This window comes from Mirounga leonina, unplaced genomic scaffold (assembly GCF_011800145.1).
Source record: "Mirounga leonina isolate KUSES-001 unplaced genomic scaffold, KU_Mleo_1.0 Mir_150, whole genome shotgun sequence".
NCBI classification, from domain to species: Eukaryota; Metazoa; Chordata; class Mammalia; order Carnivora; family Phocidae; genus Mirounga; species Mirounga leonina.
This window is the reverse complement of record NW_023270374.1, coordinates 7,848,041-7,874,114: the sequence shown is the minus strand read 5'-3', so window position 1 is coordinate 7,874,114 and position 26,074 is coordinate 7,848,041. Positions and strand designations below refer to the sequence as shown.

The following is a 26,074-nucleotide window of genomic DNA, read 5'->3' as shown; positions in this document are numbered from 1 at the left end:
GCACTCCTTCGGACAGTTGAAGCCCTGCAGGCACATCCCTTGGCTAATGGAACATGAACTTGAATTTAGCTCTGTCTTGCACTCTTAAGCAAGGCACAATCTATAAAATTAATATTCGGCAGCTCCAGACATTTTGAACTTACGAAGGGATTGAGAATTTGCTGTGTGCTTGGTTGACTGATGTATAAAGGGTAGGGACAAACTTTAGAACAAAGCCTATTAGCTCACCCCACAGGCCCCAGTTGTCATCACTGTAGATTTTGACTTACGGTTGTAAGTGATAGTTGTGCCTAGAAGAATGGGAAGTGGTCTAGTGTAACTGAATCTTGACTGTGTTAGAGAAGACTGTTAGCTGTTTGCTCTTGCATGTCTTTGCTGTGCAACCATTCAATAATTGTGGGAAGAGATATACATCAAATGTCAGTATGGTTTTTTAATTTATTTCTGGTTATCAGGGAACAGATAGAAATTGCTGTTTCGAATTAAGTTTTAAGCTGTCTGGATTTCTTTTATTCATAGCCTTCCATTATTCAAAGGCTTCATTAACAATCAGCCACATTGGTAACTAGAAGGAGTGGAAAAAGCTGTAACCAGGTTTTCTGGTTCATAATAATATGAGTCTTCCCAATCACTGAGTGATACCATTGACAGGCACTGTATTTAGGTGATTTATTTGTGTTATCACTCTTCTTGAGTTAAGATGATCATAATTCACATTTTCAGATGATGAGACTGAGGTTTAGAGATGTTAACTAACTTGTTCATGTTACAAGATTTGAATAAGATAGATTCACTATACTTTCTCCTCTGGTTAAAAAGTCTTCTAAGATTAAATGTTCCAAATTCTGTTTTATGAGAACGAGAAACACAGCAAACTGAAAAAAAAAAAAAAAATTACATATCTGATATCAGTTTATTTAAAACATGTATTCCCAATTAATTATAAAATACATCTGGAATGGTCATATGTAATATTACATAAAATGAAGTTATCCTTATTGCTGTTATATAAACTTTGTACTGTAAATTCATTATTTCAGTTCTTCCCCAGTATCTATCATTTTTTTCCTCAAGAAGTAAAAACTTTTTGGGGGGCACCTGGATGGCTCAGTTGAGTGTCTGACTCTTGATTTCAGCTCAGGTCATGATCTCAGGGTCGTGAGATCAAGCCCCACATCGGGCTCCCCACACTCAATGTGGAGTCTGCTTTTCTCCTTCTCCCCCACCCACTCCCCCTGCTCTCTCTCTCTCTCTCAAAAATAGAATCTTTTAAAAAAAGATTATATTTACTTATTTGTCAGAGAGAGAGAGTGCACAAGCAGGGCTAGTGGTAGGCAGAGGAAGAAACAGGCTCCCCACTGAGCAAGGAGGCTGATGGCGGACTCCATCCAAAGGACCCTGGGATCATGACCTGAGATGAAGGCAGACGTTTAACCGACTGAACCACCCAGGCATCCCAAAAATAAATAAAATCTTTAAAAAAACAACAACAACAACTTTCTTGTTATGCCATCTGTATGAATTAAAATATTTGCTTAAGTCACGCCTTCTTGTCTGAATTTCTGTGACTGTTCTTCATTTTGGTGGTTTTGATTTTTCCAGATTAATACTCAGGCTATTCCAACAAACAAACACAATGTCTTATCTATATTTCCCTTCAAGATTGCTTCCTTGCCCCCAGAAATAGTTGACTGTAATTATTAGTAAACTAGAATTGAAATCCTGCCCTGTCACTGTATAGAATAATAACTAAGGTTCCTGATGGCATGAGTCATCCATAAAGCTAAATAATATATTGTTTTTCCAAGGCAGAAAACTATGTAATGTGTCTTATAAATTTGTTTACCTAAAATATACTATTAAGAGTTAATTTTATGTGTTATTTTTATGTTAAATTATTTAAAATAGGATAAAAATTTAGTTCCTCAATTCCATTAGCCTCATTTCATGTGCTCAACAGCCATGTATGGTAGTGGCTACCATATTGGAAAGTGCAGATACAGAACATTTGCATCATCACAGAAAGTTCTGTTAGACAGCATGGCTCTCTGAAACAGTAGGACTAAGGATTTCTTAAATATTCAGGCTTCAAGGCAGTGGTGGTGGAGAGAGTGTCTTAGCATTCATTTACATACAGTCCCCTATTTTCCTGTTTCCAGTATGATGACTAAGCTAGAAAGTTCTGTTGTTTACCCTCTTCAGAGAATAAACTCCAGAATTCCACAGATCGGTGGCAGGGTGGAATTTAAGAAGGGATCTAGGGACCTACATGTGTCTCAGACTAATTGCACTCATTCTTCCTACTTTGAATTTCCATATTTCTTCTGTTTTTTTTGTCCTTGTGTGTTTTTTTTTTTTTTCTTTCTTTCTTTCTTAATCCCCTTTTTGTGCTTCAATGGAATTTTGGTAGGGAGATGGATATATGTATTCAGCCCCCATCATAACATAGGACCTCTGAGGCCCTTGTCATTTCTATGTAGAAATGTGCTTGAAGCACTTGTCACTCTTTGTTGTCTCAACGTTCTTGCTCAGAAGCATCAGTTATAGTAGCCAGAAGCCCAAATGTTTTGTAGTCTTTCATTTTTGTTTCTTTTGACTGTTGTTCAAGGCTTGGTGTAAATAAAGGAGAATCATGAACCCATATTTAAACTCCCCAGCCTTTGATTATGCTTATCTTGAGTGTTTAAGAGTTGGGTAGGTTGAGAAAGGACCTAACGCCTGATTTCTGCCAGGTGTTTATAAATTTTAAATTATATTTGTCTGCTATGCAATATCCTACTTTTGAATATTTCAAACTCTCTTAACTTACAAAAATATTTTTTTAAAAATTAATACTTTCCTGAAGTAGCAAATTAACTTTCATTCCCTGTTTTCTCCAGTGAGGATTGTGTAAAGTATAGTTGGCAAAGTCAGCTATCCTACTTCAGTTCGTAGTATAGAAATAGACCATTTATGGTATTCTGGCTTAGGATGAACTGCTGTAAGTCATTAGTTTTGGGGGCTGGTTTAGTTGTTTACAAAAATTGAATCTGAAAAACTTGATGCTCCTTTCAAAAATTATAGCCCTTATGCTAGAATTGTTGAGAGAATTGATGTTTTAAGTGTGTTCTGTCATTTGCAATTATTAAATACCCAGTGTTACACGTTCTCTGTAGCATTTTGTTTGTGAGTAGTATCTTTATTTAAACAAGTGCACACTGAGTGAATCTTGAGTATTAAGGCCGTGCCTCAGATCTGAATCAGTGTTTACCAAAGCTCTGCCAGAGGAGACTCTGGTTTGAGATCTGTTATACCTCATGAACAAGTTAAAAACTGGTAGTCAGTGAGATAAAATAGTGAAGTAATTATTTAACAGCAACTGTTTTGACATGGAGGTGGGGTTGTAAGAGCGACCATTATTCTCCAATGGCCACTGGTACAGAACACACAGAAACTGAAGTTGTGGGTTGCGTGTCTTTGTAAGGTAATCACAGTGCTCTTGTGGCCGGCTGTTTTCTCCAGATTTTCCTGCCCAGCTGTGCAGCAAATTTTGGTGCTATGTTCAGAGTATCCTTTAATGGTCTTTATTGTTAAAACTTCGCATTTGAACATAATAATTTAAAAAAATAAGTTTAAAATCAAAACTGAATTTGATTTTCCTTTTTAAAATAAACAAATTTTGATTTCTTGCCAGCTAAGCAGTTACTATCTTAGTAATCTAACATGTTAGAGAAATACTGAAAAATAAGATTGATGGGAGAAGACCTTTTCTATTAGGTAAAAGTACAGTGTAAAGAACAGGTAATTCTTTAGATCAGTGTTACAGTCATTTTTGTTTTAAGATTTGCTATAAACTCTCTTGGTGGTAACAAATCCACTGAAATTAATACTTTCACAGGAGTGCTTAACCATCATCCTAGATGAACTGTATTCAATATAATTGGCTACTTTTTTTATTTTTAAGATTTTATTTATTCATTTATTTGAGAGAGTGAGAGAGAGAGAGAGCACATGAGAGAGGAGAGGGTCAGAAAGAGAAGCAGACCCCCTGCCGAGCAGGGAGCCCGATGTGGGACTTGATCCCGGGACTCCAGGATCATGACCTGAGCCGAAGGCAGTCGCTTAACCAACTGAGCCACCCAGGCGCCCTATAATTGGCTACTTTTATAATGATATACATTTTACTTGAAACTCCATTTGAGGAAGGACCCATAGGCTTCACCAGGGGTCTGTGGCACAAGAAATGCTTCGACTTTGGGCCTGTTTTCATAAAGTGCTCTTACCACTCTGCTTCGTTATAAAAATTAAGCCTGTAAGCAGAAAGGTAAAATAACAATGAGCTAAGATTTTATTATATTTCTTGAAATTTTAGAACTACATTATATTTTATTTTTTTTTAATTTTTTATTGTTATGTTAATCCCCATACATTACATCATTAGTTTTAGATGTAGTGTTCCATGATTCATTGTTTGTGCTTAACACCCAGTGCTCCATGCAGAACGTGCTCTCTTTAATACCCATCACCAGGCTAACCCATCCTCCCACCCCCCCTCCCCTCTAGAACCCTCAGTTTGTTTTTCAGAGTCCATCATTTCTCATGGTTTGTCTACCCCTCCTATTTCCCCCACTTCATTCTTTCCCTCCTGCTATCTTCTTCTTCTTCTTTTTTTTTTTTAAGAACTGCATTTTAAAGATTTTATTTATTTCTCAGAGAGAGAGAGCACAAACGGGGGAGCAGCAGAGGCAGAAGGAGAGCAAGGAGCCTGATGTGGGACTTGATCCCAGGACCCTGGGATCATGACCTGAGCCAAAGGCAGATGCTTGACGAGCTGAGCCATGCAGGCGTCCCCAGAACTACATTTTAGTGATCTTTACCTGGAGCTTACTATTGGAAATGCAGAACTTCAGACTCCACCCTAGATATTCTGAATCAGAATATATAAAATCTGCATTTTAACAAGATTCCCAGGAGATTCCTGTGTACTGTAAAGTTCGATAACTGATCTAGTGCACCCCCCTAAATAAATTAGTTGAAGGAACTAGTATACTTCAGAGGATGTTAAATGACATGCCCAGGGTAACACAGCTAGTCAGTGGGAAAGCTTGGATGGAACTGGTGCTCTCATAATTCTGGTGCTTCAATTTCAGATTGTCTCCTTTGGGCCTCCAAGATGTTAATAAACTGTAGTTACTTAAGGATTATTTCATATTTTTCCCTTCTCCTAATCTTTACCCCAGCTTTCTAATGCACCTCCCCAATCCCCTGAACCAAGGGTAAAAGAGCTCCCAGCTTGTTGAGAAGAGCTGTGCTGAGCTAGACTAGAGGTTAGGAAGGGAGGGGCCCCGGGACAGTGTTTGGACAGGCCCGTAAGACTGGTGTTCCCTGCTTTCTGTGTCTGCCCTCATGATTTTAGTTTTACTTTATAAAAATCGTTATCAAGAATCTAGGGGCTAGTTGTTTAATCTTCCATATCAGTGCTATTTCAAGGATATACTAGGTAAATGAAAGTATAACAAATTTAAGCATATTTATTTATTAGTTGAATTGTGTACAATAGTATTAAAAGTATACACTTCACCTGATGGATTTTTCATTATTTTCATGGGCAGAATTTAGTAATATAACAAGTGGTAGAGGACCATACTTATTTAACATCAAAGTCTCTAAAGCCGCCCTAAGGAAAGATGTGAGAAAGTAAGCATTTGACGAGATCCTAAGCACCGGACTTTATTCTGACTCCTTCCTTTCCACCTTCCCTCTCCCAGCCAATTGTTGTTCAGTACAGTTGTTTGTACCTTTGCAGAGTTGGCTTCCGGCCCTCCTCCTCATATTGCTCCGACTACCCTGATGAAGGCCTTGATCACGTCTTGCCTTGCTTACCGAATTAGCCTTTTAGCTGGTCATCTTTTCTTTTTAAAAATATCCAGGGTCTCCAAACTCAGCCTACCATTCGTGGCCTCTTCCACCGGAAGCCAGTCCACATCTCCATTTCCTCCTCCCTTACCCTGCTCTCATAGTGTACGTGCCAGATTTGCATCATCAGGAACTGTCTTCGTCCTTCTTTCAGTCCCCTTATTTTGGAGTGCTTTAAGTCAGTTACATGTGAAATCCCCCCTGAGCGCCTGCATCCCCCACCCCTGGCCCCCCATTTAATCTCTGCCTTCTTTAAACTCCCTTCCATTGGAGTTTATCAAGGAATAATGAAAGTTTTACCAATATTGAAGCTTTATATATGCTACCTTTATCTTCTCCATTAGATAAACTTCCTTGGGGGTCTTGGGAAATCTTTGATTTCCTCAGAGGAATGTAGTAGAGAACAAAGCAGATAGTCTGTCCTAAGGAATTTACAGCCTATTTGGGGGAGACAGTCATTAAGTAAATAATCTTAAAGAGAGAACACTGAGGGTATTTACCCAAAAAATACAAAAGCACTAATTCAGAGGAATACATGCACCCCCATGTTTATTGCAGCATTATTTACAGGGGCCAAATTATGGAAGCAGCCTAAGTGTCCATTGATAGATGAATGGATAAAGATGTGGTATATATATACAATGGAATATTATTCAGCCATAAAAAGGGAAGAAATGTTGCCAATTGCAACAACACAGAGGGAGCTAGAGACTATAATGATAAGTGATATAAGTCTGTCCCAGAGGGGAGGTGGGTGGGGGATGGGTGCAATAGGTGATGAGGATTAAAAGAGTACATTTATCATGATGAGTGCTAATAATGTGTAGAATTGTTGAATCACTAATTGTGTACCTGAAACTAACACTGTATCTTAACTATACTGGAATTAAAATAAACTTAATAAAAAAATAAACAGAACATTGAAACTGTGGTAAATGCTATGGGATAGAGATTCATGGTGTCATGGAAGCATGTTGTAGTGGGTTTGACCTAGATAGCTTTTTTGCGAAGTGAGAATTAAGCTGGGATCTGAAGAGTGAATTAGGCAAAGAAGGGTGGGGAGGTGCTGTCCAGGCAGGGTGCACAGTATGAGCGAAGGTGGGAGGGAGCATGGCCAATGTAAACCACTAAGAGAAGGCCAGGGTAGTGAGATTACAGAGCTTGTGTGGTATAAGATAAAGCTGGAGAGGTGGGTAGGACTAGACTGTTAAAGAATTATTACTGCTTTTACCCTCAGATCAATGGGAAGCCATTGAAGTATTTTAAGCATGGAGATTTAAGCATTGTGTTTCAGATCTCTGGCTGCAGTGTAGAAGATAAATCGGAGGGTGGAGGGGATCAGCAGTGGGCATGGGCAGTCTTTCGTATTTGAACAACTGTGGTAACGTGTTAAGCCCCAAATCTCAGTGGCTTAACACAGAAAAGACTTCCTCTCCATCACGCAGAGTTCAGGGGAGTCGGCAGCCCTCTTCCACCAAGGTCCTCTTGTCAGGGGGAAGACAGAGCTTGAAGATCACTTTTAAAGAGTCAGGGCTATGGTGATGGGTATTAAAGAGGCACGTTCTGCATGGAGCACTGGGTGTTATACGCACACAATGAATCATGGAACACTACATCAAAAACTAATGATGTATGGTGATTAACATAATAAATATAGATATATATATATATATAAAATACGGGGGGGGAAAAAAAGAGTCAGGGCTAGAAGTCCTTTGTATCACTGTGCCCACCTCTTGCTGAGCAGAACTCCATGGCCCCAGCTGAACTTTGAACTTGAAGGGAGGCTGGGGAATGTAGTCTTCCTCTGTGGCCACAAAGAGGAAGCAATGTGGTGTACACATATCTTGATCTCTCTTCCCTGCAGCCACTTGGGGGGTTACTGTAACAGTTCAGACGACAGAAAGAGGTGGCTTGGGCTGGGAGAGTGGTGACAGAGATGGAGAGAGCTGAATGTCTTGGAAAAAGATACGAAAAGTCAAAGAGCCAAGTGAGGTGAGGGAGAAGGAACTATTGAGGATATCTTTTAGGTTTGGAGTCTGTATAACTGGGATGGTGGAAGAAAGAAGGGACTTGGCTAGAGGGGGACTTGGGACATGCTGAGCATCAGGGCTCTTTGACACATCTAGCTGGACATGTTAGATAGGAAATTGGGTATAAAGGCTTCGGGCTCAGAAAAGCAGAAATCTGAACAATGTACAAGTCATTTGGGTTAGATGCTTGAACCTTAAGCATGGATAAAGTCTCCTAGGGAGAATGCAGGGTGCTTCCTTTCCAGCTAACTGCCATCAACATCTGTGTACTGCCAGATTGCTCTCCCGCCACCCTTCCTGACCTCAGCGGAACCTTTAGATGTCCTCAGAGCCCCTTTGCTTGTCCTTAAGTGATGCCCTTGGGAACTCCCCATAACAGCTATTCTGAATCTTTACCTAATTTGCCCTCAAACTCCTGCTCTACTTTTCCTGGTTTACACTTCATAGAGAAAATAGAGGTTTCCAAGTACAGTTTTTAGCAATGTGTGTTTTCCTTCCCAAAACTGTTACTCTCCCTTTTACTATTTTAGAGGAGAAAAGGGTATAGGTTTCCCCCACTATCCAAAATTAGAGTGAGCCTGTGAAACCTTTCATAAGCCAGAATGGTGTATCAATTACCATTAACTTATATGGAAAAAATTTTGAACATTTCCAGACCCAAACATAACCTTTCTTAGGCTCTTTTGGTATCTTTAGGACACATCTTGGTTACAGATGAACAAAATAAATCAAGATGTAGCACAGATGCTAACAGACACAGTTTAAAGCTATGGCAGCTTGATATGGAGATGCTGAGTATAGATCCTGGGGTAGGAGCTTGGTGGGGTCACTCTCACTGCTCGGGATATGCACTGCCTCCATACAAATGCTCAGTGCTATTTTTGCTTTTTGCCTTTTTTTGTAAATGTGAAAATCTTTAGATTTCTTTTGGTCTGTGAAAACAGGTACTAATGCAGGTCTTTTTAAAAAAAGCAAACTGGTGTAACTCGAACTTTTGAAAATTGAGGGATATTTGTATATTCTTTTCTAAGACTGATTCCCTCATCTGCACCCTGGATCTCATCAATCTCTTTAGAGTTCTGTCTCTTAATTGTAAGTGGTTAAGAGTATCCCCCGGAACCAAATTGCCTGAGTTCAGATCTCACTTCTGCTATAGGTTTCCATGTGACTCTGAAGTTACTTAATCTATGCCCCAGTTTCCCCATTTGTAAGATGCAAATAATAGCAGTAGCTATCTCAGAATTTTTGTGATTTAGAAGTGTCTGACAGCATTAAGTACTCAATATTAGTTTTTGCCTTTTTTTTTTTTTCCTTTAGTGTTTTGGTTTTCCTCTTGTTCCTTCAAACTCTTAAACTTTTAGTATGGTCAGATTTCCCCAGTCGTAAGATAATTTCTGTAAAGTTAGCACACAGTCTTCCCTTTTCCCTTTGCCACTAACTGTCTTGTGCTTTCTGTCTTTACCTCCTTAGTTTACCCCTGTAAATCCTCAGCCCATTACCCTGGACTTCTGCCTGATGCCTCCAATATCCTGAAATGCATAGAAACTCAGTTGCCAAACCTGGTGGTCTCTTGCAGTCATACTCAGGCTTGGCAGTTTTTGGTGTTGATGACCACCCACCCTCTCCCCGCAACACTCTCCCTTGGCTTCTAGGATGCGGTTTTCTCCTTTCTTACTTTTTCTTTTTAGTTTTCTGAGCATTTCTTCTTAGTCCCCTTGACTTGTTACTCTTTTGCTACTTAATGTTGGTACCTCTATGACATTGATTATAGTCCAAAGTATCGATTAGATCCGTGCTCACACCGTGCTCACATTTCCAGTTGCTAACTGGTCATGTCCACCTAGATGTCTTTAAAATTGACATCATCTGGATATTTGTAATTGCCTCAAAAGTGGTCTTCCTGTTTCCAGTGTGTTTGCCAATTTTTCTTTCACCGTCTTCAATGTTAATTTCCTCAAGCAGAAGTGTCTGTAGTATTCCTCTCATCAGAAACCTTTACAAACATCCTTTCTGGTAGAGAAAAGCTCAGACTTCTCCTTACTGAGGCTTTTAAAGTTCCTGTAAGTTATAGCTAGATTTGGCTGAGATTAGTTGCGTTATAACTGCAGAATACATATTTACTTTGTCTCCATGCTGGTAGGTGATTAATATGCTTTATTTCCAAGTCAGAATTTAAAGTGTTGTTTGAGGTAATTCACTTAGATATTGACAGATACCTTCAAATGATTGGTTGGATATAAGGTCTCCAATGTTTCCTTCAGGCTTTTAAATATGGGTTGGTCAGTTGTGATTTACAGATCCACATGGCTGACTAAGGAGTTGGAGGAATTGGGGTCTGTTTCTAGTATTCATTAATCTTTGTTACTTGCAACATTTTATTCTCTGTACAAAAAAGCAAAATAAAGATTCTTGCTTAACAGATGAACTGTGAAGATTAGAATACTACTTCTAAAGCAGTAAAATAAAGTTTAAGGAAAATGCTTTTTAAAGTAGGAAAGTGATAGGATAGTCTTGTAGTTTTCTTAATTTTCTGTATCTACTACCTCATGAATGTTTGTTTATAAACAAACTGTGGATTAGATTAGATAGGATTGAAATAGATTATGATTGATTAGATGTGGACTAGATTAGATAGAATTGAGGTATGTTAGAGCTCTTTTAATAAATGAGATTATTAAATGGCCCACTTACCCCAATATTAAGTAAATGCTAGGATCTTAGTGTATTTTAACCCCCAGAATTCTTATGTGCATTTTTAAGTAACAGCTTTACTAAGCTATAATTCACATATCATAAAGTATGATTCAGTGGTTTTCAGTGTATTCAGAGTTGTGCATCCATCACCACTGTCAAATCCCAGAGCATTCACACCACAAAGAAACCCCATGTCCATTAGTGGTCACTCCCCATTCCTTTTTCCCTTTAAGCTCCTAGAAACCACTGATCTACTTCCTGTCCATGGATTTGTCTATTTTGAACATTTCATAGAAATAGAATCATGCAATATGTGGCCTTTTATATCTGGCTTCTTTCACTTAGCATGATGTTTTTCAAGTTTATCCATGTTATAGCGTTTAACACTACCTTATTTTTTTATGGCTAAATAATATTCCATTGTATGGAAGGTATCACATTTTGTTTGTCCATTCAGTTGATAAACATTTTTTTTTTTAATTTACTTATTTATTTGACAGAGACACAGCGAGAGAGGGAATACAAGCAGGGGGAGTGGGGGAGGGAGAAGCAGGCTTCCTGCTGAGCAGGGAGCCCGAAGCGGGGCTTGATCTCAGGACCGTGGGATCATGACCTGAGCCGAAGGCAGACGCTTAATGACTGAGCCACCCAGGCGCCAGTAACATTCTTTCTTCTGCTTTTCAGCTATTATGAATCATGCTGCTCTGAATATTTGTGTACAAGTTTTTATATGGACATATGTTTTCATTTCTCTGGTGTATGTACCTAGGAATGGCATTGATAGGTATTAACTCCATGTTTAGCTTTTTGAGAAACTGCCAAACTCTTTCCTGAAGCAGCCGCACTGTTTCACAATTCTGTCAGCAACGTAAAAGGGTTCCAGTGTCTCAACAGCCTCATCAACATTTGGTACTGCTTTTCCTTTTTTTTTTTTTTTAAATGTTTTATTTATTTATTCATGAGAGTCAGAGAGACAGAGAGGCAGAGGCAGAGAGAGAAGCAGGCTCCCCGCCTAGCAGGGAGCCCGATGCGGGACTCGATCCCAGGACCCTGGGATCACGACCTGAGCCGAAGGCAGACGCCAAACGACTGAGCCACCCAGGCGCCATGGTACTGCTTTTTCTATTATAGTCATTCTAAAGGGTGTAAAGTAGTAGATCTTTGTGGTTTTGACATGTATTTCCCTAATGGCTGATGATGTTGAGCACTTTTTCCAAAGTGCTTACTGACCATATTTTATATCTTTTTGGGAGAAATGCCTTCAGATCCCTTACCCATTTTTAATTTGGGTCTTTTTTATTTTTGAGTTATAAGGGATCTTTATTTTGGACAAGTTCTTATTGGAAATATGATTTGCAAATATTTTCTCCTCATATGTGGGCTGTCCTTTCATCATTTTTTTAAAAAGATTATTATTTTAGGGGCGCCTGGGTGGCTCAGTCATTAAGCGTCTGCCTTCGGCTCAGGTCATGATCCCAGGGTCTTGGGATCGAGCCCCGCATCGGGCTCCCTGCTCAGTGGGAAGCCTGCTTCTCCCTCTCCCACTCCCCCTGCTTGTGTTCCCTCTCGCTGTGTCTCTCTCTGTCAAATAAATAAATAAAATCTTAAAAAAAAAAAAAATTTTTTTAAAGATTATTATTTTAGAGAGGAAGGGCAGGGGGTGGGGGGGAGAGAGAGAGAATCTCAAGCAGACTCCCTGCTGAGGGCAGAGCATGACACGGGGCTCGATCTCACAACCCTGAGATCAGGACCTGAGCTGAAACCAAGAGTTGGACACTTAACTAAGCCACCCAGGTACCTGTGTCCTTTCATCTTCTATGTAGTTTTATTAATCAAATTACTTGACATTAATTTTGGGTGTCATTAATATTTTTTGCATTGTTTAGTAATTAAATTTATGAAGTTTATAGTTCTTGCTTTAGAAAAGCTAACATGCAAACCAAAGTAGTTAATGAGGCATCAAAAATTATGGCTTTAGTAAAGTTAATGCAAATAGAACACTCCTTAAAGAAGATGAAAAGATTAAAAACTCAGGTTGAGACCTTTTGCTGTCAGGGTCACTTTCAGAATAGCAAGTGTTACATGGTAAAAGGTTTATTTTTCTGGTCAGTATGATCCTAAATTACCTTCTTTCTACAGCAGTAAGCGTTTTCTTATCCTTTTTTTAAATTGAGATATAATAGACAAATAACATTGTATAAGCTGAAGATGTACAAGGTGTTGATGTGATACATTTATATACCGTAGTGTGATTACACTAATACCTCCATCATGTCACATAATTATCATGTCTTTTTGTGGTTGAAACAGTTAAGATCTAGTGATCTTAATTTAAAACTTGGAGATTTTGTAAGTGAAATTTTAAAGGCATATGATTAATACATTACTAAATATTAATCACATAATTTTGAAATGTGCATAGAACAGAAACCTTTTAATTCTTTTATTAGAGGGGCGCCTGGGTGGCTCAGTTGGTTAAGCGGCTGCCTTCAGCTCAGGTCATGATCCTGGGGTCCTGGGATCGAGCCCCACGTCCAGCTCCCTGCTCAGCGGAGAGCCTGCTTCTCCCTCTGCCTGCCACTCTGCCTACTTGTGCTCTCTATATATCTGTCAAATAAATAAAATCTTAAAAAAAAAAAAATTCTTTTATTAGAGAAAGATATGCTGGTGGGATGGAATTTTCCCAGCGCAGCCACTCTGTCCATCTGCTATGCATTATGAAAAGAATTTTGGGTATTATTAATACCCAAACTGGGGAGATGACTACTCCCAGTCAGGGCTCTGAGCAACCCCTTTAAAAGAAAAGAATCTAGCACCTTGGGAAGCACCTTTTTCCAGGTTTTAGGGAGGAGGGGCTGCTGTAGCTCAGTCTTCCCTAATCCTATGCAATAGTGATGAATACTTTATGTATGTAATCTTTTTAAAGTTTAATGACTGAAGCTAGCAATCGCAGCTTAGATTTTTTCTGTTGGATGATGAGTATACCTTAAAAATTTGAAGTGTGTGCCAATTTATAAGGAAAAGTTACATAGTGTTTTTATATTTGGCACAATAAAAGTTGTAAGCCTCCTTCTGACTTTTTTTCCTTGTTACAGGCTTCCGGAGTGCAAGTTGCAGATGAAGTATGTCGCATTTTTTATGACATGAAAGTTCGGAAGTGCTCTACCCCAGAAGAAATCAAGAAAAGAAAGAAGGCCGTCATTTTTTGTCTCAGTGCAGACAAAAAGTGCATCATTGTAGAAGAAGGGAAAGAGATCTTGGTTGGAGATGTTGGTGTAACCATAACCGATCCTTTCAAGCATTTTGTGGGAATGCTTCCTGAAAAAGATTGTCGCTATGCTTTGTATGATGCAAGCTTTGAAACCAAGGAATCCAGAAAAGAGGAATTGATGTTTTTTTTGTGGTAAGCATCAGGAATATTGAGCCTCTGTATAACTCAAGAGTTAATCTTACTGTTAGCACTTGGAGAAATCAGTTCCTAGGGCCAAAAGGATTTTCAGTCAAGCTATCTGCAGTCATTGTCACTTAATTTTTATTTACAAGGTTTCATAATGTCTTAGCTAGATTAATGTTTGTGGTACCAAAACTAAGTTTTAACTACTCTTTGTGTACTTGAAAGAATATGACTTTTAGTAGTTGATTTTTTTGGTGGGGGTAGGGACAGAAGCTAGATTTTATGCATTATCTGAACTCACTTACAAGCTAACGTTTCTCTAAAAATTCTTCCTAGAATCCTGAGAAGAAAGTTTACCCCACCAAAATCCTTCTCCAGCATGTCTTGCCAGGAACCAGCCTTTCACTTTTTAAAACACCTATCCTTTACTTGTTCCTCTGTGGTTTGCTACCTTTTTTTTTTTTAAAGAAGAATTTATTTATTTAAAGGGTAGGGGAGTGAGTGAGTGAGTGAGTTGAGGGAGGGGCAGAGGGAGTGGGAAGGAATCTCAAGCAGACTCCTGCTGGGCGTAGGGCTTGATCTCATGACCCTGAGATCATGACCTGAGCCAAAACCAAGAGTTGCAGGATTAACGGACTGAGCCATCCAGGCACCCCTCTGGTTTACTACTTTGGAAGTTGGTACTATCACTGCAACTGTAATTAGGTCAGTAGGGGGTAGCCATTAGCCACTGTGGCTATTTCAATTTAAAATAATTAAATATATTTTAAAATTAATTTTCTTAGTCAAATTGCCACATTTTCAAATGCTCAGTAGCTGCACGTGACTAGTGGCACCTTATTGGATAGCACAGAGAACATTTCCATCACTGCAGAAAGCCCTTCTGGATAGCCTTGTTCTAAATAGTGAAAAAGTGTTATAAGGTGATTTATGTGGCCTTTTTCTGCTTAATTTAGTTATCCTGGTCTTTTCAAGTAAGTTTGAGATTAAGCTTGAGTTAAAAGTCACACATGTGTCTCTTATTTAGTTGTATTATACTACTTTCCTTGATATGGAATTCTTATGTAGAATATTCTCTAGCTTCCAATGGAAGGGACGGGGGTGGTTAACAGCCTTTGATTTGGGGGTGAGTGAGGGTCCTCTTGATACTTTTGCCTGAGCCAGGACAAGGCTCTTAGTTGTGTATCACCAACAGCTTGGGATATGGAGCTAGGAAATCAAACGAATCCTGGTTTAAAGGAAAGTAACTCTAGATCACACCTCAGTCACATTTCAGCAAGCCTTTATTGAACTTGATTAAACCAATATGCTGTGTGGAATATAAATGTGGGGTCAGGGTGCTTGTTTGGGGGCAGCTTACTGTTCTGCAAGTCTGAGAGCCACGACAGATCTACCTAAGAATATTAGCTAATGAGACTTCAGACCAGCACATTCCTGATACGGACTTTTTTATTTCTGCCACACTCCAGGTGTTGTGTTAGAGCCTGGGGAAAACAGCTCTGAGTAACACAGGTGAAGCCTCTACCCTTCTGAGCCATAGATACGGCAGCTGAGGGTTTAGGCTGTTAAATTAGTGACTGTTGACTTCATTTGCGCAATTTTTACCTGTGTTTTTCTACCTTTTTTCTCCTACTGTGAAAATAATACATCATTATTAAAGAACATTTGGAAAACAAAAGTAGAAAGAAGAAAAGGGAAATCAGTGTTAATAGAGTGTTTTGTTTTGCACCATTGCTTTAAGAAAATGTACAAACTTATAGGAGTTTCCCATAACAGGCTCTCTTTAGGGCCCAGGGAATGGCTCTTACTTAAGGTGTTTTTAAAATCTGGTTAGAGTAAAATCAGAACAGCTAATGCTTTTTCCTGTCCCTGACCTATTTTGCATAAAGAAAGTACCTACTTAACTTTGCAGCTCAAGCAATTTCCAGACCTAAGGTGGTGGTTATGGCTCTGCCTCCCTCCTTGGAACTTCAGGTTGGGAGGAATAAGCATCTGAGAGAGACAGAGACTGCTCTTCCTGCTCCCTAAGAACAAAAACTGCCCTCTGTGGGAGGAGGAGACTAGGTGAAGTCCACAGTAGCATTCAGTGCTAACGACTGTGGAATGGTCTGGAAATATGGCAGCTAAATGCAAGCATTAGGTGTTAAAAGCATTTAACTACACTGCATGTAGAAGTGTAGCAAGATAGTGTGGAGCGGAGGCAGGCCTGGGGTTTGGTGGCATAGTGGGAAATAATTCATGGACAAGCAGTTTGAATAGGACGAGATTTTTCTGTGCATTGTTAGTATGTTATTTTTCAGTATTGCTGGTGAAGAAAGTGAAGAAACGTATGCTGTGCTTCCAGTATTCATTCAGGAGGAGGGAGACACAAAGTTTTGTAAATACAAGATAATAGTAATATTGACAGTCAAGGCATAATTATTGCTGAATTGCTTAAGAAAACATCCTTGTGACATGTTTTATTATGTTAGACTAAGATGAAAGCAAGTACTCATGTGGTCAGAATTTGCTATTTGTCTATTGGAACAGACATAAATGAAGGGACTGGTGAGGGTGAAGAAGGGGACTTTGTTTTCTAAAAAATACATTACAAATAATCTGAAGCAAAAATGCTAAAATTGCTAGCATTTCTTAATTCAGGGTGGCAAACACTTGACTTACAGATTATTCTCTATACTCTCTGAAGTTTTTTTTTCCTAACCAGAAAGAGTTGAAAACAAGATGGTGTTATTAGCCTGAACTCGCCTTTATTGATAAAAATGGGGAAAAAATTTTAAAACAAATTGGGTAATACAATTATCCAGTGTTGGTTTTTTTTATTATGGACCTGTTAATCTGATCTTTAATTGATGGTTCTCTGATTTTATTCCACCTTATTCAACCTGAGCCATTCTGTCTGTGCCTGTCCTTGATAGTTAGTCTCCGAGGATGGGGGAGCTAGACAAATTGTGTAGTTGGCAAAACTCTCCCAGGAGATTCTGAGGACCCTCCCCCATCACTGATGCAGATGTTTAACACAGTGTAATTGTACTTTCTCTAAACCTTTTTTTTTTCCTTTTTGGCATCTCTTTATCCAGGGCACCAGAACTAGCTCCTCTGAAAAGTAAAATGATTTATGCAAGCTCCAAGGATGCAATCAAAAAGAAATTTCAAGGTATGGATTAGTTTTACTTCCATATATTTAGAGGTGTGATGGACCCTTGGAATGGGGGCTACATCTTTTCTAAGAAGCACCTTATTTCCTTTGGGGAGCCTTGGTGACAAGGCAAGTGCTGCCTGTTTTGAGGAAAAACCTGGAAGGTTGAACCTCGCTTTCAGCATGTCTTCTGCCTTATGCCGGGCACTCTGGAACTGAACCACCTGTCTTAAAAACCTTATTCTTGGTGGTGGTGGTGGGGGGCGGGGAATGGATGACAAAAAACAAAAACCCTTTATTCTCTGGACATTGTGTACATATTGCTTGTTTAGACTGGTTTTAAATTAGTTTGGGATGCTGCTGAGCTTCTCACATAGCATATGGAGAGTCATTGGTTTACATTGGCCATACTGCATAATGAATATTGCCTGTGAATGTGTTGACATAACAAAGTTGAAAAAAGGAAACATTCATACATGGGAAAGGATACTCTTTATCTCTAGCTTTACTGTGGAATGGTATGATTTTAGGTTAACTGACTCATCTGTGTCCAAAGGAAAGTGCCCTTACTCCTTGAACTGGCCACTTCTCTTTGCCTTGCCACGGGGTGACTGGGATCCTGCTGAGTTGGCCTGACCATACTTACTGCCTCTAGCCAGGAGGAAGTGTTGGTATGATGGGAAGAGCATGGGGCAGATGCTCAGAGGCCTGCACTGAGGGCTAAGCTTGTAACCTAACTGCTGTGTGACCCTGGCCCAAAGCACTTAACCTGCTTGGGCCTTGATTGTCTTGCTGTAGAATGGGAGGTTTGGTCTGGATCGTGTCAGTGCAGTGTAACAGGTTGCCCCACCGCCTTCCTTGCCATGGCCAGCTCCAAACAGCTGGGCGAGCCAGGGTAACAGGGCTTGGCCCAGTGTGGTTTTTGTTTTGTTTTACTGTGGCTGGTTTTTATATTCTTGTAGTAGAACAGGTTTGCTCTAGCTTGTTTTACTTAGGAAAACGAAATCCTCGCTTTCTTTCCTTGAAACCTATTGCTGCATCATTCAGGCCTTGTCAGATTCTACGTGCGTTTGGGTTGATGTTGGCCCCCCACCCCAGAATTGTGTTCACCAGTTGGTTAACTGATGTTTTAACGTGACTTCTCAGCATTCTACAGCGCAACTGAAAAAGATTGAGGATGGATTCCTCACCATCCTTGTGCTGTGTTGCCTTTCAGTAAAGGAAAGGGAATTGCTATATAGACTTGACCTGGCTGATGTTAAAGATGGTCACCTTGTTGCTTTTTTTCCTTCACGAAACTATCACTGGCTTTCTCCAGTCAGTCCTAAGTGGTACAAAAGCTGACCTGCTGTACTTTCTGCAGCTTAAGAAATGGTCTTAAAATTATGGAGAATCAGAAACAATGCAGCTGTTTGAAAGATAGCCACTCTTTACAGAGGAGCGACTATGTAATTCCCTAAGTGAGCTCATTCTGCAGTCAGGCGATGTAATTTTTCTCAGAAAGCCATCCATCAGTAACACATTTTACATAGTTTTCATTGTGATAGAGTTCTTAAATGTGTAGTATAATACCACTGGAGAGCTAACTTCTCTAGAGCAAAGGAGATGCCTGTTGTAAATACTCCTATTGTTCAATATAGTTGACAAAATCAGCTGTGCAATCGAAGCATTGAATTTATATTTTTACTTATGTTTTAAAAACCAAGAAAATTACTAGATCTGCTTTTTAACTTTTTATTGAAGCACAACATATATATAGAAAGTGTACATCATAAATTTTTGTGGAACTCACTCTTCACAAACTGAACAAAAGGGTGGTTTTTCAGTTTAACAACCAGCACCGCAGAAGTCTGCCTCGTGCCTCTTCCAGTCACACCACTTTCTCTTAGTCCTGCCCCAGGGGAGCCAGCAGCCTGGCTTTCAGCAGCATAAACTAGCTTTGGCTGATTTTCCATTATACAAATAGAATCATCCAGACTGTATACTTTTATGAAGTTTGGCTTCTTTTAGCTTTCTGTTTGTTAGTCTTTCATTTTGATGCATGTAGTTACAGATTATTTATTCTCCTTACTGTGTAGTATTCCATTGTTTGTATATTCCACAGCTTTTCTATCCATATTAGAACTGGTCTTTTGAAAACAGTTTTCTGTCTTAGAGAAAGAACTAGGTTACGTTACTGCTATAATCCTTAAAGAGAATTGTTGTTTTTCCTCCCTAGGCATAAAACACGAATGTCAAGCAAATGGGCCGGAAGACCTCAATCGGGCTTGTATTGCTGAAAAGCTAGGTGGATCCTTAATTGTAGCTTTTGAAGGATGCCCTGTGTAGACCATCATTCAGTGCCACATATCGAAAGCTTCCATGTTTAACGTTACCCTCTTGCTATATAAGTAAAGCAAATATGTTTAGGCCAGGGTCTCACAGAGGGGGAGCTGTCTTGTCTTCTGTTAAAGTAAACTAAATATTCTATAAACGTGCAGATGGCCCTAAATAAATGTAAAATCTAAAGTTTTATTGGTGTGAAATTAAATTCTTATTGGCCAAATGCCTGTTTTGATGAGTTGGCTTGTAAAGGTTTTTGTTAAACTCACGATTTTTAATAATGCAATTCACCAAACAGTACAAGGGCCATATGAAGAGAATTATTGCATCTTTGTAACCTCAGCAGTTACTTTGTTTCTTTTGCTTAGAGAATTGGTCATAATCTGGTTATAATTTTGGCCCAAATTCTTTATTGTCTTTTGAGCTAAACTGCATAATAGAAAATAAATCTCCTTACCACATGTAACAGCACTAATACACTAACTACAGTAAGACTAAGTCAGGCAGTCTTTTAATTTTAGCAAATGTGTGATGGAGACTGCCTCAGAATTGTGCACACTTCTAACCAGCGCTGATCTTGCAAAGCACTATTTTGAGCATGCAGTTGGAATGCAGGAAGCAGCTCCCTGCACCTGCAGTGAGCTCTCCACTTGCTAGTTGGGAGACTGTTCGGAGAGTGACCTTGCATCTTGGAAATAAAATCATGGCGTGTCCTCAGGAGAATGTACAATACCTTGTAACAACTAATTATAATGCAAATTAGGGCTCCATTGTAATTACAACACTTTGTTAAGATGATAAAATGGTGTATTGACAAGCTGGGGCACCTGTAACATCTTTAACTGTGTCTCCTTCAGAATTTTGTTGCTTCTGGTACAGTAAGGTGTGGAAGAACACTAAGTATATGTGTTCGCTGGGGCCTGGGAGAACTTCCTAATTTCCTAGAGCAGTTTGTTGATTGTATGTGGGATGGGGAGCAGGGATAATGGATGACACCCCCAGGAAGCCACTACCTGATGACACTTGGAAGTGATTGTCTTTAACATCACAGGCATAACACTTTGAACAATATAGAGATGCGCACAGTTGAACTTAGAAGTAGCAGTATTGGCTTTAAATAATAAAGGAAGCATTTTTAACTTACCTCTTGTGTAATTATTCACATGGGAATTGGGGATGAAGGACTTGGCCTCCCATAAATGGGATAAGGCGTGGAGGTTCGGGTATTTCAGACAATTAAGAGTTAAGATCACAGTTTCTTCCTCCTCTTATTGAATGAGGAAGTTGGTGTAAAAAAGCTGGGAATCTTTTTCTTACTCCAAATGTGTATCCAAATACCAAGCTTTTATCTCCTTTCCGATTTATTTGGGAGGCAAAAAAGTTATGCTTAAATCAAAATACTTCTGCTTGTCATTCTTTCATCCTGAATTTCTGATTTCCTCTACTGCCAAGCAGTGCTTTCAGCAACAGTCTCTGTTAACAGGCCTCCCAAGAAGCGTCACAGGCCACGGCTGCCTGACTCAAGAATCAGCCATGTAGGTAGAGCCAGGTGTTTGGTCCAGGAGTTTTAGAAGGAGGAAGTCTTTTTCTGTGGTGTCAGCTTGTGGCATGTGGCACTTCTTGTAGAACCAGCACTCCCTGCTGGTGTGTGTGCATTTGCATGTGGGGGGGGGGGGGGGGGGAGGGGGGGGGGGGGGGGGGAGAGGGATGCATGCTATGGGGAGGGTCTCACACAGGGTATAAGGATGTAAGAGAAAGTAAACCTCTCCCACCGCTCCACTTCCGGGCAGAAATTGGGAAGATGCTAATAGTTACTTCTATCTCCACCTAGGGGAACTTTTGAGTCTTACTGCATTCCTGAGGTGGGGGCCCAAGCATCCTGCTAACAAGGACTGCATGCAGGTCATTGTGATGCCAAACGAGAGTCTAAGACCTCAGCGGAGTCTGGTGAGGAATTACACTGCAGGTGTACCTGCTTTCCACAAGCACGTTTACATTCCTACAAGTGCAGACACGGTGCAGAAGTATGTTTGTGGAAAGCTGACTGAAGGGTCATCTGCTGATACTCTCTTGCCCTGGGAAAGCAGCAGACAAAGCCACTGCGAACAGAAGTTCAGAGCTTGACTATAAAGTTTGTTATTTCAGGGAATATTAATCCCCGAGGAAACAGTGAGCACAGCGACTCGGATAATAGAATTAGGCTCAGTGGAGTGGTTTCCTTTTTTGCAGAATTGCCCAGAGGGCTGGCTGGTCACACGTAGGAAGTGCAGCTTCTGTTTCTTGGCTGGTTTGTTGCTCTTTGGATTCTCAGACTGGATATGCCTAGGGACACATCACTTTCCCATGATTTCGGCATTTCTGAAATACAGACCGACACTTTCCGGGCCAAGTTCAAGCTGGGCTGCAGCTGTAAGAAGGGTCATTCTAGTTGACCCCTGGAACAACATAGGTTTGGACTGTGTGGGTCCATTTATAAGTGGCTTTTTATAGTGCAGGACTATAAATATATGTTCCTTATGATTTTCTAAACTTTTTTTTTCAAGATTTTATTAGAGAATGAGAGAGAGCACATGAGAGGGGGGAGGGTCAGAGGGAGAAGCAGACTTCCTGTCGAGCAGGGACTCGATCCAGACACCCCAGGATTATGACCTGAGTTGAAGGCAGTCACTTAACCAGCTAAGCCACCCAGGCGCCCTAAACATTTTCTTCAGCTTATTGTAAGAATACAGTGTATGATACACATAACATACAAAATGCATTAATCTACTGTTTGTGATTGGGAAGGCTTCAGGTCATCAGTAGACTATTTGTAGTTTATGGGAGAGTCAAAAGTAATACAGACTTTTCACTGTGCAAGGGCGGGGGGGGGGCATCCATGCCCCTAACCCCTGTGTTGTTCGAGGGTCACCCATGATTGCATTGTGGCTGCGAGAGGGTGAAGTTCCAAGAGCCAGGGATTTGCTGGAAGCAAAGCTTGTGTGACTTGACCTGTTTGGCTGGCCAGGTCTGTTCTTGGACTCTGCCCAGAAGACCTGGCAGCCTGGAGTTGGTGCCCCCAGTGGGCAGCCCAGAGAGGTCAAGTCACTTGCCTGAAGTCACACATCTCGTAAGCGGCAGAACTGGGACTACAGCTTCCATCTTTTGTTCTGGCCCTAAGCTATTCCCATTGCGCCCTGGGGAGAGTTCTTCATTTCTAACATCTGGAATTCTAAGGTTAGATCTTGTTCAGTGCCAGGGATGAGGCTGGAACTGGGGCAGGAAAGGTAGCAGTTCTTTCAGGCTTTGAATCCTGTTAGGCCCAAATCTGAAGGAAGCTCAGAAGGCATTTGTGGAGGGTGTCTAGTGGTTTCTAAAATCTGTGTTTTGGCTGCCTGCAGGCCAGGCATCCTGGTGTTGGTATGTTTTATTGGATATCATGTGGAGATGACCAGAGGACGCTGGTCAGAAGAGGCGCTGCTCACACAACGGGGCTACTGGGTCTGGAGATGCTGTTTGTGAGCTGCGTGACCCTGGAGCTTCAGGTCGAGGCCGGGAGCCTCTGAAGGGCTTTCAGAACTCTCCCAGCTGCACTGTTGTTGGGGCCGGAGGCAGGGGGGTGTGTCAGATGCGGCGGCGGCACCGAGCCGGGGCCACGGCCTAGGGGAGAGCAGTGCTTTGTGTCAGCAGCCCCGCGGGCCGGCGTCGGCTCACTGGCAAGTGCTCGAGGCTGGCCTGGGCGGCCCCTGCCTCCACACCAGCCTTCAGGGCACAGGGCTACGCAAGCCAGTTACCCAGGGCTGCAGGGGCCCTGCATTTGCAGGACAGGGAGCTGTGGACAGCCGGGCCAACGAGCCACGCGCCCTGGGCGTCTGCCATGTTGAGGAAGACGGGGGGGGGGGGGCGATTGACCCCCCATTCTAGCATCTACCGAGGGCAGCTGCCTCCAGTATCTTCCTGAGTGGCTCTCTTCCTTCCCCAGCCTGGCGCTGGGACCTTACCCAGGCCAGCCCTGGTGACAAGGCCAGGCCAAGGCGAGCTCTGGCAGGCTGCTTAGCGGAACTCGGGTCCCCTCTGCTAGGGGGCGGGTGGAGGACCGACGATGGGCCCTGAGAGCTTGAGTTGCAGGAAGTCTCTACGGTGGCCTGAGAGCCCCCAGGTCAGCCTCCTGGGGCCCCCACCCTATATTGTGCCTGCCTTTGTTTTACCTCCTCGAGGCAGGTAGACAGCGGAGGGGCTCTGCCAGGTGGTCTGAGGGCTGGAGCCGGAACCCAGGGAGCTGGCCCTGTGTTCGGTACTGCCCAGGTCTCTCTCCCACGCCTTTCTTGCCCCAAGGCCCGCCCCTCCTGTGCCTTCAGAGGGCATCTGCCCAGCATAAGGGTTCTCAATTCTGCAGTCAGTGTGGCAGGGGGACGGGAGCTTACTAGAAACGTATGCTCACAAGGTCATGGTGATGTTTCTGATGCAAGAGTCTGGTGCAGGGCCAGGTCTGGCCTCAGTTTCCCACCGGGAGACTGACCAGGGCCCCAAACCACTGGCCTTGGTTAAGGCCACTCACCGTTGGTGGGAGGAGTCGTGACCAGCCCCCCCCGTCCCGGGCAGGTCATTCTGCACAGAGTCCCTGCTCCTAATGCCCAGCGCACATGGCAGGTGCAGTGAGGGGCCACAGGTCTGGGGGGACTCGGCCACTATTCACGGGGTCCATGGACTCTGAAAGCCGACTCCTCTCCTCCAGCTGAGCCCCCAGGCTGAGTGATACGCTGACAAACGTTAGAGGTGGGTTTGAAACCTGCCTTGCCTTTTACTAGGTGAGCTTTCACTTCTGTGTGGATTCTTTGCAGAAACGGGGGGCGTGGGGCATACCTCCCGTGGGGACTGGAAGGTTTCATGTGAGAACCAAGCACAAGGCTGGGCACATGGTCAGCATCAGGTATCGTTGGTCACTTTCTCCTGTTCAGTCTCCTGCCAGAAAGCACGGCATCCGCGTCCCAAGTCCTGTGGGCTTCCCCTCTCCACTTCAGCCCCCTCCGAGTGCCAGAACAGGTATGATGGTCTCCTCCTGCCTTACCTGTCCAATGCCTCGTCCTTCATAAGCTGGCTCCACGAGGCCTGTTCACCCTCGCCACCGATCCCTGCACCTGCCGTACCCTCTGCCGTGAGCCCTCCTCCCCTCTCCTGACAGACACCTCCTGCTCTGGTGAGCTCCAGCATAAGCTCGCTTCTCTGGGGAGCCTTCCCCAGACTCCCAGCACCCTGATCCCAATACTGTTGGAACACACGGGTGCCACACAGCATGGTTACAAGGCCGGGGAGCCCCAGCAGACCAGACGAGACCAAAAGCGCCGGGCGACAGTGTTGGTTTTAATGGCATGAACGTCCAGGAGGTCACACATCCGTTCTTGCTGGCAGCTTCTCCCGGGGGTGAGGGGCTGCTGCCTCGCTGGGCTGGACTGTGACCCTCCAGTCTGCTCCACAGCCTTTGAGACTCTCCCCCGGGGCCGCCCGCCTCCTGACCCCCCAACCCAGGGAAAGAAAACAATTGCACTGATTGACATACAGATACCCAGAGGTCCCGGCCTCCCCAGCACATCCCCTGGGGTCTGTCACAGAGCTGATAAGGGCTTTGGCGTCTGCTCGGTGGTGGTCCAGGGCTGGTCCTGGGGAATAGTGTTTATCAAATGTGACAAAGGCTCTTTTACAAACAGGGGGTCTGGAAGATCTATTTCTGTGATTCTAAGAGACTCTTGTCTCTAATGGCTTCTCTCAGAGCTACTGGAGGTTGGGCCTCGATAACGCTGTGTTGGTTGGTTGGTTGATTTATTTGTAAGGAATGTGTAAGGCATTTTGGTAAGTTGAACAGTAACTTCTTGTCCTGAAGAGGAGACTCAGACAGATGTGCCCTCCTTTGAGCTGCTACCATCCTCCTGTGAACAAAGGTGGGCAGAGGGAGGGAGAGGCTGGGGCCAAGGAGCCAAGGCAAGTGCTCACTCCTAACTCCTAGGGGCCTCCAGTGCCCCTTGGGGTTAACACCCCCACACCACTCCCATCCCCTCAGAGAACGCCCAGCCCAGCAAGTCCAGAGAACCAGAGTGGTTCCAGGGGCTGGGGGGGGAGCCGGCAGGAGGAGAGGGAGGTCCCTGAGTTTGGGTGAGGACCCCAGCACCCCAGGCTGTGCAGAGCGAGGACCTAGCGGACAGTGGGCATCAGGGATGCACTTCCCACCAAGGGGGACAGCGGAAGGGTGGGGGCTGGGCCCATAAGGCTGCGGGTCCTGCCACCTGCTTTCAGGAGGCTGTCCCTACTACGTCCCGTCCCCAGGCCTGGGTCTCCTATCTGCCCTGCAGCCCAGGAGTCCTGGGGTCCCCCTGCTGTGGGGGGCGGGCCCACCTCCAGGGGCTGGGGGAGCCGAGACCGTGGGCAGGGCCAGGACACTCACGGTTTTGTCCAGCTGCCCCTGCAGCTCCTTCACCGTCTTGCTCTCCTTCACCAGCTGCTCCTGGGTTGTCTTCAGAAGCTCCTGCAATTTGGTGGCAGCGCGTCCCAGGTCACTGGTTAATTTCTTCTCTTTTTCCAGTCTCTCCTGGGGGTCAGAGGGTCCAAGGGGATGAGCCATCACACGGCACG

General features: G+C 42.8%; 2 protein-coding genes across 2 annotated transcripts in view; one reads left to right on the top strand and one right to left on the bottom strand.

Moving 5' to 3' along the window:
* Nucleotides 1-20,617, top strand: part of DSTN (destrin, actin depolymerizing factor) — a 38,252-nt gene extending 17,635 nt beyond the window's left edge. The window contains exons 2-4 of the mRNA XM_035005801.1: nt 13,718-14,025; nt 17,094-17,170; nt 19,371-20,617. Coding sequence (XP_034861692.1) covers nt 13,718-14,025; nt 17,094-17,170; nt 19,371-19,480 — 495 coding nt within the window. The 3' untranslated portion in view covers nt 19,481-20,617. The remainder of the gene's footprint in view (nt 1-13,717; nt 14,026-17,093; nt 17,171-19,370) is intronic.
* Nucleotides 20,618-24,791: 4,174 nt separating this feature from the next.
* Nucleotides 24,792-26,074, bottom strand: part of RRBP1 (ribosome binding protein 1) — a 63,531-nt gene continuing 62,248 nt past the window's right edge. Inside the window, 2 exon segments of the mRNA XM_035005800.1 lie at nt 24,792-25,374; nt 25,887-26,030. Coding sequence (XP_034861691.1) covers nt 25,336-25,374; nt 25,887-26,030 — 183 coding nt within the window. The 3' untranslated portion in view covers nt 24,792-25,335.